Raw genomic sequence first — 13,423 nt, forward strand, 5'->3', positions numbered from 1 at the left:
TTTTTTTTATTAATTACACTTTATTCATTTTGTATCCCCCCATGAGCCCCTCCCTCCTCCCCTGCCGATCCCACCCTCCCTCCCCTTTCTGCATGCATGCCACTCCCCAAGTCCACTGATAGGGGAGGTCCTCCTCTCCTTCTTTCTGATCTTAGTCTATCAGTTCTCATCAAAAGTGGCTGCATTGTCCTCTACTGTGGCCTGGTAAGGCTGCTCCCCCCTCAGGGGGAAGTGATCAACGAGCAGGCCAATCAGATTATGTCAGAGGCAGTCCCTCTTCCCATTACTATGGAACCCACTTGGACACTGAACTGCCATGGGCTACACCTGTGCAGGGGTTCCAGGTCATCTCCACAAATAGTCCTTGGTTGGAGTATGAGTCTCTGGGAATTTCCCTGTGTTCAAATTATCTTGTTCTGTTGCTCTGCTTGTGGAGTTCCCGTTCCCTCCAGCTCTTACTATTTCCCACTTCTTACATAGAATTCCATTCACTCTGCCCATCAGTTGGCCATCAGGCTCAGCATCTGCTTTGACAGTCTATACTGCAGAAGCTTTCAGAGGCCCTCTGTGGCAGGTTTCAAGGTTGTTTCCTGTTTTCTTCTGGCTTTCAGAGGCCCTCTGTAGCGGGTTCCGAGGTTGTTTCCTATTTTCGTTTTCTTCTGATGTCCATCCTCTTTGCCTTTCAGGATGGGGATTGAGCATTTTAGTTAGGGTCCTCTCTTTTGCTTAGTTTGTTTAGATGTACAGCTTTTAGTGGGTTTATTCCATATTGTATGTTTATATGAGTGAGTATATACCGTGAGTGTCTTTTTGCTTCTGGGTCAACTCACTCAGGATGATCTTTTCCAGGTCCCACCATTTACCTGCAAATTTCATGATTTCCTTATTTTTCATTGCTGAGTAATACTCCATTGTATAGATGTACCACAGTTTCTGCATCCATTCTTCAGTTGAGGGGCATCTGGGTTGTTTCCAGCTTCTGGCTATTACAAATAAAGCTGCTACAAACATGGTTGAACAAATGTCCTTGTTGTGTACTTGCGCCTCTTTTGGGTATATGCCTAGGAGTGGTATGGCTGGATCTTGAGGAAGCGCTATTCCTAGTTGTCTGAGAAAGCGCCAGATTGATTTCCAGAGTGGTTGTACCAGTTTACATTCCCACCAGCAGTGGAGAAGGGTTCCCCTTTCTCCACAACCTCTCCAGCATGTGTTGTCCCTTGAGATTTTCATCTTGGCCATTCTGATGGGTGTAAGGTGAAATCTCAGGGTTGTTTTGATTTGCATTTCCCTAATGGCTAATGAGGTTGAGCATTTCTTTAAGTGCTTCTCTGCCATTCGATATTCCTCTGCAGAGAATTCTCTCTTTAGCTCTGTTCCCCATTTTTTTAAGTGGATTACTTGGTTTGTTGCTTTTCAGCTTGTTTAGTTCTTTATATATATTGGATATGAGTCCTCTGTCAGATAGAGGGTTGGTGATGATTCTTTCCCAATCTGTAGGCAGTCGCTTTGTTTTGATGACGGTGTCCTTTGCTTTACAGAAGCTTTTCAATTTCATGAGGTCCCATTTATTGATTGTTGCTCTTACAGCCTGTGCTGTTGTTCTTATGGGAGTTTGAGCCAATAATTCTGGGGCTCCTTAACATGTACCCTGGGCTTGAACAGATATATATAAACTCAGGGCAGATAGTGGGAGACAAGTACTCACTATCAAAAGGAGAGTTACACCAAGGACCTGCATGCACCAGACCTAGGCCCCGTGCACATATGTAGCCTAGGGACAGCTTCGTCTTTATGTAAGTTTTCCTAGTAAGGGGAGTGGAGGCTGTCTCTAACAAGGGCTGTGTTGCATGCTTTTCAATCACTCCCCCCTGGTGGAGCTGCCTTGCCAGGCCACTGAGGAAGAGGCCACATCAGTTCTGATGTGATTTGAAGCTTAATACCTTGCATGCTGTATTTAATGGTTTCTTTCCCTCAAAAAGCCTATGCATGGAGAAAAGTAATAGCATCACAATGAAAGAAAAGTGGCAAACACTGTTTTTTAAAAAATAAGTAATCAATCTAATATCCCATATTAAATCTTGTTGACAGTGTATCATGTTCCCAGTGGGCTATGAGGCCAGCTTTAACAGACACACACACACACACACACACACACACATCACTACCACCACAACCACCACCAGACCACAAAGCCTGCAATGTTCTAGTATCTCAGACTTCTGGATCATGAGGCAAAATACAAAGACAGCTAGATGACAGACAGATGATGAAAGCCAGACAGGGGGCACTACCAACGATGCCCTCTCAAAACCAGAACTGACTGGACTCTTCAGTTCCAAGTGTTGACTCTATGGGAAGCAGGCAAGGAGGTGGCTAAGGAAATAGTGCATTGTGTGGCATAATCCTCTCCATGTTTTAAGCTCCTCTTTGGTAGGTAGGAGTGATTACTGAGACAGTGCCCTCCAGATAACTCATCTAGGCGAGGCCCCTTATTGGCCCAGATTTATAGCAACACCTTACTCAAATTGTCTGGCTAAACTTCCTGTCTCATCAGGTCAGGGCCCAATCTCCATTCTACCCTTCCGGTCTTTCTTCTACCACTGATACTTTCACCAGGAGGCCGAAGCACAGGTTGAGGAAAAGGAAAGTGTGAACTATAAGAGGATTGAAAAGAACCTTTCTTTACGTGTGGTATCATAATCTTTTGAAGTACAGTGCTTAAAATGAAACCATAAAAGATTACTAACAGCCAGCTGTAGAATAATACACACAATTTGAAACCAAGAATATAATAATAAAGACTTCATATGGCCATAAATGACTGTGTATATAAATTCCAGACAATGCTTGGATAAGTCTATAAAATTCATAGATCAAAGCATATATGAGCAACTGATTCCTGGAATGGAGAAAACAACCTAGCCCTGAATGTAACACCTGAACTTTTAACATGACCCTTTTGTCATGCAACTCTTGTGCTTCATCAATCCAGTGTGCTTCAGCATCTATCCACATCACCCAATTTCCACTTCCAACGTGGCTTCTCAAGGCTTTATGGCATCATCCTGAACAGTATCAATTTTTTTTCAGATCACCCACTTTATCATTAAGCTAGTCACCTTTAAAGCCATTCCTATCTCCTTTGTCCCCCAACTCCTTCTTAGAGTCCCACCAACAAAGGAAAGTCGTGGTTCATAAGCTTTTAGTCTCTTATTCAGAAAAATATAATGTTGAAATATTGGTTCATATGCTCACTGCCTGTAACTTGGGAGAGTTTCAACATTTCTTCTCATCTGCTGAAGTGAAGGAAGGGAGAAAGCTGATGGTTTCCCAGAGCCTAGGAGGCTGTGAGGGTAAAGTGTGCCTTCAAAAAACATAGTTCTAGACCACAGAGTAGATTCTTTTCATTCTTTATTAATTAAAGTACAGAGGGAAGAAGTCAAATGTTTGAAGAAATTTGTGTTCCTTGGGGTGTTGATTTTACACCAACAGAAAAGATGAGTCTTGAGTCTTCATGTCTCTTGTTTTCCAAGGGTAGACTGAAAAATCAAAAAGAGACATGTAAGTGCTCTTTGTAAAATGGAATGTTTTCCAAATCTGTCTCTTAGAAATGTTTAATTCCTTAGCTCAGTTTTGAAATTTTCAGCAGTAGACAGGCTAAGCATGCTCTAGACTAAATTCAGCCCCCTTGCTCGGTGGGCAGAGAACATACTCATGTGCACTGTGACACTCCCTCGTTATCACCGGTCCCACCGGAGCATTCAGGTTTCACAGGCAGAGGTCCAGCCATTCCACCAGGCCTACTTATCCTACTTATTACCTAGTTTATTTCAAATGAAAGCTATCTTCTCAGGATGCTACAGAATTTTCTTTTCCTTCTAAAACTGAAGTAAGTTTTAAAACATCTCTATATCTGTAGGTTCTTTGCTTGAATCCAAAATAAGTATGTGTTTCCATACTGGAGAAACAATTTTCTTTTACTACCTTTTTCCATTGTTACCCTATTTCTAAAATTCTCTCCCAATATGTTACAAAAAATAAATTGATCAACATAGTTGTGTTCAATAAGTATTTTCAAAGGAGGCTGTTTTGCCATAAGAAGATAAATTCTGTTAAAGCTTGGCATGCGACACAACAGAAATTTGGAAGCAGGTCACTTATTATGAAACTGGAACCCCCATAAGATAGCTCCATTGTGTCTTCCAGTGAAATGAATTCATAGAATTATTGGGTTAAACTCTATGGAATCATTGATACACAACTGTTTTGACCCAAAAAAAATGGTCTTTCAGTGGGTTTCCGCTTCATTCTGAGGACCCCCTTGGCTGAGCTAACATGACTGGTTCCATGTGGTGGTTCATGAAAGAACAAAGCCACGACTGAATCTCATGATTTTAATTTTAGATCTTGGCTCGCTCTTGCCCTTGTTTGGCTGCCTTTTGGGTAAATTGCATTAACCTAGACTTTTATGTATTCATTTCCTTATCTGCAAATGTGACCCAAATCGATGAACATATGTGAAAGCCAAAGAGTGGTGGCTGGTGCTAGTCTACGTTGCTCTTGGCAAATGATCATCAAATCTTGGCCTTTTTTTTTTTTTTAAATGACTATGGTTACTTTTTAAGATCACAAGTATAGTTACCTGAGATGCTTGTGGTTGTGATGTGTTTAGGCAAAGGCCTTTTGGCTTTCGGCAACAAGTTTTGGACCCTGAACACAAAGAAGTGACGGATGTTAGAAAAATATTAGCAAGGCTATTAGACTTTGCACAGTCCAATGGTCATTGGCAATAACAAAGTAAATTCACATGTCTTGCATCGCTTAATTACAGTTCTACTAGAATTCCTAAAGCAAAGCTCACTTACATCTGTTATGGCCAAAATTATAAGATAAACTGTTAGTAGGCCATCGGGAAAAATGTGAAATGATTCAGACATGTGACTATTCTCCACTCATGAGTAAAATAAGTCAGTTCATAAAGGAACATTTAAGGACCAGGTTTAAATGAGTTAATGTTTCTGGGCTTTACAATTATTTCTAACTATACTCATAAATGTCACAAATTTGGAGCTGAGTAGCCATTATAAACATTTAATATGCCACAGTGTTGTAGGAGGTAAAAATTAAGATTTATGTAAGTCAGTTTGGATCAGAATTATGTAGCAAACAGAGATCTTCCTTGATCACGTTGTTCATATATGACTTCCTAAGCACTAAACCTGACCAAGAGCACAAAAATAGAAGATGAACATATCAAAATTCAAAAAGCTCTATTACCTCTGTGGAGAAGCATGCTTCCTTGTCTTCCTGCTTGCAGCACTTCTCCAGGAAATCTGCAAAGTCGCCCATCACTTTCTTTAGCTGCTCGTCTGTAGCCTGGGGCTTGTGTTTCACCAGCTCAGCGAGTGCCCTGCATTAGGACAGAAAGCAACAACAGGAAGGAAATGTTTACACCACTCAGGAAAATAAAATAGTAAGGACGGCGAGGCTACAGGTTAAGGTTACAAATCTAGGAGTGACTTCGGCTTTAAGGACCAACCATGCCATTGCCAGCCTTAATATCCTTGACTGTATATGAGGGTAATAAATACCACTTTGCCAGGACTGGATCAAATAGAATAATGAGCACAAGTCACACAATGTCTGACGTATAGTTTCAGGAAATCTCCTGAAAGACTCATGTCTCTGCACTTAATATATGGATTTTTGCTCTGCAGCATTTGCGTCATTTAAAACTAATAATGGGGAGGCTATGAAAACGGACCAGCCAAGCAAGAGAAAACGGCCGGGTCTCTGTCGTAGAACAGGCAGTACTGGAGAAAAAGAGCCGTGTGGTGAATGAGTTTTGTCACACTGGACCACGGTCACAGGTACCTGAAAGTGATGACAACTTCCAGCAGCATTCCGTGCTATTCGAACCACACCTGTCAGCCATGGGGATCAGGCCTCCTGTGTGCCTTTCCAGCTGTTCTTCTAGTCTAGCCTCAAAACTCAAACCTGCGCCTTTGTCTCGCCTCTGGGGTGGCTTCTTCACGGAACACTTTCAGCTAATTATTCATACCTTGAAATAAATTCTCCTATTTTTTTTTTATAACCAATTTTTTTCTACCTATACGAATTCACCAGCTAGTGAATTCCAGCTAATGTTTAGTGTTTTCTACTATTCTCGGGATCAATACACATGCAACAAGTAAACAGATATCTGCAGCAGGAAAGCATTGCTCACGTTTGCTTCTCCATCTGCTTCTCCTTCTCTGGAAGCGTGCAGATATTGGCATGGAAGGTGAAGGTCTCAGCTTTAAACTCCTTGGGGACATATGTTGCATCAACTTGCAGGGCAGAGAAGCATGGTCGCCGCTCCACCAGGGATCCAGAACAGCACTTGGTGACCTGTTCACTCACTGGGGTCTTCTCGTGGAGCACGCACACACGGTTCAGGATCGCAGACAGCTAAAGCAGAGAGACAGCGGAGCAGACTAGTCACACGAGTTTCCACAAACACCCACTCTCTGACGCACCAAGAGAACGGTCAGAGTGAACCAGCCACTTGTGAATCCCGCTCTGATCAGCACAGAAATGTATCTTTGAAATGTTTGAAACACAGAAATGTTTCCTTTGAAAGGAAACACGGGAAGCTGAGGATAACTGTAATAGCTGTCTCCCTTTTCGTTAAATATAGCTGGCCATGTCCCAGCTACCACATACACATGGACGTATGTACTAACACCCTTGCTCCTGAGAGTTGGACTTGTGGATGTGTAAAGACAAAACCCCAGCACTGTCTTGTTGTAGGTTAACAGACTCACAAAGTCCTCTACACAGGGCAGTCTCTTCTTTTCCGGAAGTGTACAGCAATGGGTGCCCACTCTTCCTAGGCTTCTGGCAGCCTCCACGAGAGTCGGAGTCGACACCTGAGGTGCTTTCTTGGTGTAGCGAACTAGAACGCTGTTTTAAAATATATATACATGGAACTTACATGTTTTAATCCATGCAGAAAACTGACCTGACATAATATATTTCAAAAGGAGAAAATTCACCCCAAACCAACTCTGATGGGTTACACACACACACACACACACACACACACACACACACACACACACACCAAAGTTCCTTTGCTTCTAGGGTTGAGAGTACAGTACTGGAGGAAGACCTTGTCCTGAGAAGCTAAGTGATCATACAAACTCCTTGAAGTATATGATCTTAGAATTAGATTTGTACTAAAATTATAAGTGAGTTACATTTCTCTAGCCCAATGGCAGTAATTCACTCAGTACTGCTTTAAATAAATTTTATCACAAACCTCCACATATCAAACATTGTGATAAACTCAAAAGAGAGAGACCTGTCAAGTAAGTTATCTCCTTTCCTGGATTTTTTTTTTTATAGACGGGGATTATAAATAATGTGCTTTCATTGCTAAAGCTGTGTGCTAAGTGGTCTCTACAGTGTTTTAAATAATTACAAACTGATCAAGGGAAAACAGTTGGAAACTACTCACTCATTTTGGAACCCATACTCTCCAAGCTTCTCATAAAGTTCGCAGTTGCTTTTGACTAAGTTCTGAGGCTCTTCCACAAGAGGCTTAAAGTCATCAAACTGCAACATAAAAAAGAATGGTGTTTCTAGACCCCTTCCTGAGAGCCGAAAGTAGGTCACTTTGCACTTCTCTCTTCCTTCCTTGCCAAGTCGGCCACATCACATTTAAATTGTTCCTTTTATCCGCAGGGTGGTTTGGTGCAAGTCAATAAGACTTGTCAGGCTCTGGAATTCAGTGGCTGTGTCTGAACCTGGTCACCTGACTTATTTTCTTGTTGTATGACTGTTCCTTCCGAGTCTAAGCTTCAGGCTAATCCCCTCTACAGTGGCAGTCAGTTCACTCACAACCAGAACTGTTCTGTTAACCCACTAACTGGATGAAATTAAAATCGCATCTAGTGTGGCCATCATTTTAGGCAACCTCTCTAGTTGGCTTTGGAGGTCTCTGGGTGAGACTGTCTATGCCCAGCCTCAACCACAGAATGGTGTCTGGTGTTTACCAGTTTCTTTGTAAAGCATGAGTCTCTTCTGTTTGCAAATAGTTCAGAAACAAGTGTGCACTGGCAAAAGCATCCTGATGTCACCCACAAGAATTACATCACATAAAACACGTTCTCCAAAATATTCCAAAGTGTTTTTAGAGTTTACAAACCCCTTCCAGATACTACTTCTTTTTTTTAATTCTTTATTAATTACACTTTATTCACTTTGTATTCCCCTTGTGGTTCCCTCCTTCCCCTGTCCCAATCCCTCCCTTCCTCCACCCTCTACACGCATGCCCCTCCCCAAGTAAAATGATATGGGAGGTTTTCTTTTCATTCCTTCTGACCCTAGTCAATTAGGTTTCATCAGGAGTAGCTGCATTGTCTTCTTCTGTGGCCTGGTAATGCTGCTTCCCCCTAAAGGGGAGGTAATTAAAAAGCAGGCCAATCAGTTCATGTCAAAGACAGTCCCTATTCCTATTACAATGGAATCCATTTGGATATTGAACTGCCATGGGCTACATCTGTGCAGGGGTCTTAGGTTACCTCCATGCATAGTCCTTGGTTAGAGTATCAGTCTCAGGAAAGACCCCTGTGCTCAGATTTTTTGGTTCTGTTGCTCTCCTTGTGGAGTTCCTGTCCTCTCCAGATCTTACTGTTTCCCACTTCTTTCATTAGATTCCCTGCACTCTGCCCAAAGGTTGCCCATAAGTCTCAGCATCTGCATTGATAATCTGCAGGACAGAGCCTTTCAGAGGTCCTCTGTGTCAGGCTCCTGACTTGTTCCCTCTTTCCTCCTTCTTCTGATGTCCATCCTCTTTGCCTTTCTGGATAGAAATTGAGCATTTTAGCAAGAGTCCTCTCTCTTGATTAGTTTCTTTAGGTGTACAGATTTTAGTAGGTTTATCCTATATTATATGTCTATATGAATGAGTATATACCGTGTGCATCTTTCTGCTTCTGGGATAGCCACAAAGGACATAAAGTACCTTGGTGTGAACCTAACCAAGCAAGTCAAAGACTTGTATGAAAAAAATTTCCAGTCTCTGAAGAAAGAATTAGATGAAGATATCAGAAGATGGAAAGATCTCCCATGCTCATGGCTTGGCAGGATTAATATAGTAAAAATGGCCATCTTACCAAAAGCAATCTATAGATTCAATGCAATTCCCATCAAATTACCAACACAATTCTTTACAGACCTTGAAAGAAAAATTCTCACCTTCATCTGGAACAACAAAAAAAACCAGAATTGCTAAAACAATTCTCTACAGTAAAAGATCTTCTGGAGGTATCTCCATCCCTGATCTCAAGCTGTACTATAGAGCAATACTAAAAACTGCATGGTACTGGCATAGAAATAGACTGGTGGATCAATGGAATCAAATAGAAGACCCTGACATAAATCCACACACTTATGGACACCTGATTTTTTACAAAGCTGCCAAAACCATTCAATGGAAAAAAGACAGCATCTTCAACAAATGGTGTGGGCCTAACTGGATGTCTACATGTAGAAAAATGCAAATAGATCCATACTTATCACCCTGCACAAAACAGATAGTACTTCTGATAGTTGACAATTTGGGGGATCAGGCGAATGGTCTCTAGGCTAACTAAATCTCTTTAAGTTGGCATTTGAATTTACTCTCCTGGTTTAGTCTCAAGAATATGAAGTAGGGAGAGCTACAATAGAGATTGTATGCAAATAAAGATTCTTTCCTCTCTTCAAACCTTCCCTTTCTAGAACAATCATTGTAGTTTCCCTTATGTTTTATCCAAAATATTTAAGCTATCATGTTGAAGATTTTAAGAGTTCACACCTGCCTCCATCTCAAGAAAATGTCTGAATTGACTTATCTATTGACTCTTATTAGTTCACTGCTTCCTTTGTCCTTCTTGGAAGGGCCAGCAGTACCGAGGTGTTGTTGGCTTATGGAAACCTACCACATGGCCATAGCATGCATGAGGGTCGGCTTCAGCACAGCATTTTTCCAGTGTGGCTTCATATTTCTTAGCAAGTCTCAGCAACAAGGAAACGGAGTATTCAGGGTGCCTTCTTGCATATTCATACAAAAACCTAATTGAGATGAACATAGGCTGAGTTAAATAAGCGATCAAGTAATCGGGTCACGTGACTAAGCTCAGTAGTGATTGACATTCCAGGCATCCTGCATTGGCATGAGCTCCATACAGGAAACTAAGCAGCAAGAACTTGGGACGCAGAAAAAACTCTTCCCAGGTTCTGCTTTGCCACCGCAACATAGTCTAGTGTTCTGCATGGGGAACTTAGTAAGACGATTAGCCCATTAACTTCCTCCATTCTGGGATGGAAATAATGATAGCATCTCCCTTCCAAGGTGGATGGGGATAAATGCATGGCACAGCCTATCAAAGTACACAGTGACCAGCACACATTAAATGTTTGATTCATAGCTATTTTTACTGCGTGTCTAGATTTTTTTAACTATTTCTCCAAAGTATCTCAACAAATGTGTTAATAGAGATATAACATTAAATATTTCTTTTTCTTTTAGATATGAGTGAATTGTCTATTAAGTATAGTGAATAGGGTGCAGTCATAAGTCAACAATAAAAGGATAAAATTAATTGTTGCAGTTACTGAAAACAGATAGTCATTTGTTATTAATTGTATCCTGTCTTGCCACACTGTGACATTCTGGTCTTTTCAACCAAGTATGAAGCAACTAGTGTCATTTTGATATCATATATATACATATATATACACATACATACATATGTGATTGTGTGTATGCATATATATTTATATATATACTTACTGCCATCATAGAAATGCATAGATATAGGAGGATAGGTGAGCAGAGAGTTAAATAATAAATAATATATTAATATACATTAGATATTTGAGAAATGTGCTTATAAGCATGATTAAGTGATACACGTAATTTATCTATTCATGGAACATTTCTAAAGATTTCCAGAAATATTCCTATGAGGTAAGAAACATTGAGTTCATGCTGAACGCATGTATGATTTTATACAAATATTTTAAATTACTTAAAACACCCTTCAGGTAAATTTTAAAGGCTGAGAATGGTAAGGGTCAATAAATCGTGTGAGAGCCACTGACGTCCTGCTCATTCCAAAGGAGGGCCTGGTGCGGCTTCCTAAACCATGCCGCCCTTCAGAGCGTTGAAGGGAAAAGCATCGACTCACATGCCCAGGAAGACATCTTTGGCCTCAGCATAGTTCTTGCACACATCCTTATCCTCCACAAAATCAGCAGTTAATGCAGGCAGATCGGCAGGGATGTCGTCATGTTCCGCCTCAGCAAGGCACTGGGATTTCTGCAACACTTCTTTTTCACAGCAAGCCTGCAGCTTGCTGGAGATGCTCGCCTGGTTTTCACATATGTACTTGGCAAGCTCCGCCTGCAAGAAAGAAAAATGAATGCCTCACTGTTCGCTGATGGAGCCCTGGTTAACTGACTCCGAGCATGAAGAGGCTTTACCCTGTCATCTGCGCATTCAAGCAGGTCACCATGGCAGCACTCCTGGGTGACTTTGGTAAGGTCTGTTGCCAGTTTGGTAATTTCTGCGAAGTCAGCTTTGGGGAATGTCTGGCTCATTCGAGCTACTGCCCTAAAGAGAAAAATTCCCATGAAAGAATTATGATCGTACTGTAGTACTGTATTTGTATGAAAGCAACAAAAAGACATCATTTATAACAAGGAAGTTCAAAACTGAAATGAAGAAAATTATTTAAAAAAATTTCACTAGTTCACTAGTTCTTGTAATGCTAGTCTGACATGATACTCATGTTTTCTTTGGCAGAATTATCTACTGAAACAATAGGGTGCTGTGTGAAAAGCTTAGGCCCCATAAAATTAAAATCATAGGAGAATTCCCAAAGTGCAGCAGTCTGAACTTTTGACTCCTTATCTGACTTCTCTCTCTGGCTTGATCACATCTTAGCAGTGTGACCCCAAAACGCTAAATCAAAGGGTCTGGACAATTAAATTATGTCATGGCAGGAAAGCATTTTCTCATCTGGAAATGAAGATTTGACATCGTTTGTCTTAAGACGTATCTTTCTGAATTCTAAAGGTCTATGATGGGGAAAAAATAATTCCTAAATTCTAGAGAATTGGAGAGTTATGTATCATTCTGCCAAGAAATTGTTCCAGCAGACAGCATCTAAGCTCTATGACAAGATGTAAAAAGCCAAGATTTTCAACATTTCCAAAATAATTTCCGGTTCCCTAGCTCTGATGAAAAGACTCCTTTGATGCAGCCAGTCCTGATGAAACCTGATAGGCTAGGGTCAGATGGAAGGGAAGGAGGACTTGCCCTATCCGCGGGCTTGGGGAGGGGCATGAGAGGAGATGAGAAAGGGAGGATGAGGTTGGGAGGGGACGAGGGAGGGCTACAGAGTGAATAAACTGTAATTAGTATAAAAAATTAAAATTAAAAAAAGAAAGAGCCAACCGTGGATCGTGTAACAGTGTAGTGTTTCAGGTTGGAGTTGCTGTATTGATTGGTTCAATTGGCTTTAATAATTTAGATGGTAAGAATGACTCAGTGAGGGTAATTCTGCTGACAGCTTCTAGAGAACACACACAGTATCTGTCATCTCCAGTTTGCTGCTCTAACAGGTGAGGTCCTAAACATGCAAGTGTGTTTTTCTTGGCTTCCCTAAGAAAGGATGCTTCAAGATTCCACTACAGCATATAAAAGCAAAGAAAGGGTCGAGCAAAAAACACAAGAGTCTTAATTCTTAATTCTGTTCTTAACAGAATTGAAATTGTAAAAAAAAAAAAAAATTCTGAGGTAGTAACTCCAGCTTGCTTGATGGCTGAATTCTACTATTAGGACATAAAACAGTTTCAGACTGAGGAAAAATAAATTAAGTAAATTAATTACTCTAACAAGGACTGCATTTTTTAAATGCCTTTAAAATGACATTCCAAGTCTTTATAAACAACTAAGATTTTAAATACCTGTCTTCTTTTAGACAAAAAAAAAAAAAAAGTCTTCCAAATTCTTTGGAAATACTTAAAAACATAAATACTGAGGCACAAATGTAAAATTCTTACTGTTATTCTGATTTCACCTCTATCAACTTCATGAAGTGCCTTGTCTAATTGTCTACTCAAAGGACTATTTGATTAGACAGTTACTATGAAGATGCAATCTGTGGTATTAAAATAAAGCTACATACCATGCCTTGAAAGCTCTCTCACCGAATTTCGCCATACTGGAGCACTTCAGTCTGTGGCGGACAGCTGAAGCCAAGGCTTTCTCCTTCAGGTCATCAAGCTACAAAAAGGAATCCAGTTGGGAAAAAAAAACTGGAAAAGGCTATTTCTATACACACACACACACACACACACACACACACACACACACACACACACACAC

At 40.8% G+C, this 13,423-nt stretch overlaps 1 protein-coding gene across 1 annotated transcript in view; it reads right to left on the minus strand.

Moving 5' to 3' along the window:
• Positions 1-3,394: 3,394 nt before the first annotated feature.
• The window catches only part of Alb (albumin), a 15,509-nt gene continuing 5,480 nt past the window's right edge, over positions 3,395-13,423 (minus strand). Inside the window, exons 6-15 of the mRNA XM_055595959.1 lie at positions 13,224-13,321; positions 11,515-11,644; positions 11,220-11,434; positions 9,969-10,101; positions 7,502-7,599; positions 6,807-6,945; positions 6,227-6,450; positions 5,278-5,410; positions 4,643-4,710; positions 3,395-3,539 (exon numbers count right to left, since the gene is read on the minus strand). Of these exons, the coding sequence (XP_055451934.1) occupies positions 4,669-4,710; positions 5,278-5,410; positions 6,227-6,450; positions 6,807-6,945; positions 7,502-7,599; positions 9,969-10,101; positions 11,220-11,434; positions 11,515-11,644; positions 13,224-13,321 (1,212 nt within the window). The 3' untranslated portion in view covers positions 3,395-3,539; positions 4,643-4,668. The remainder of the gene's footprint in view (positions 3,540-4,642; positions 4,711-5,277; positions 5,411-6,226; positions 6,451-6,806; positions 6,946-7,501; positions 7,600-9,968; positions 10,102-11,219; positions 11,435-11,514; positions 11,645-13,223; positions 13,322-13,423) is intronic.

This window comes from Psammomys obesus, unplaced genomic scaffold, assembly GCF_907164565.1.
Source record: "Psammomys obesus unplaced genomic scaffold, mPsaObe1.curated_primary_1811, whole genome shotgun sequence".
Taxonomy (NCBI): domain Eukaryota; kingdom Metazoa; phylum Chordata; class Mammalia; order Rodentia; family Muridae; genus Psammomys; species Psammomys obesus.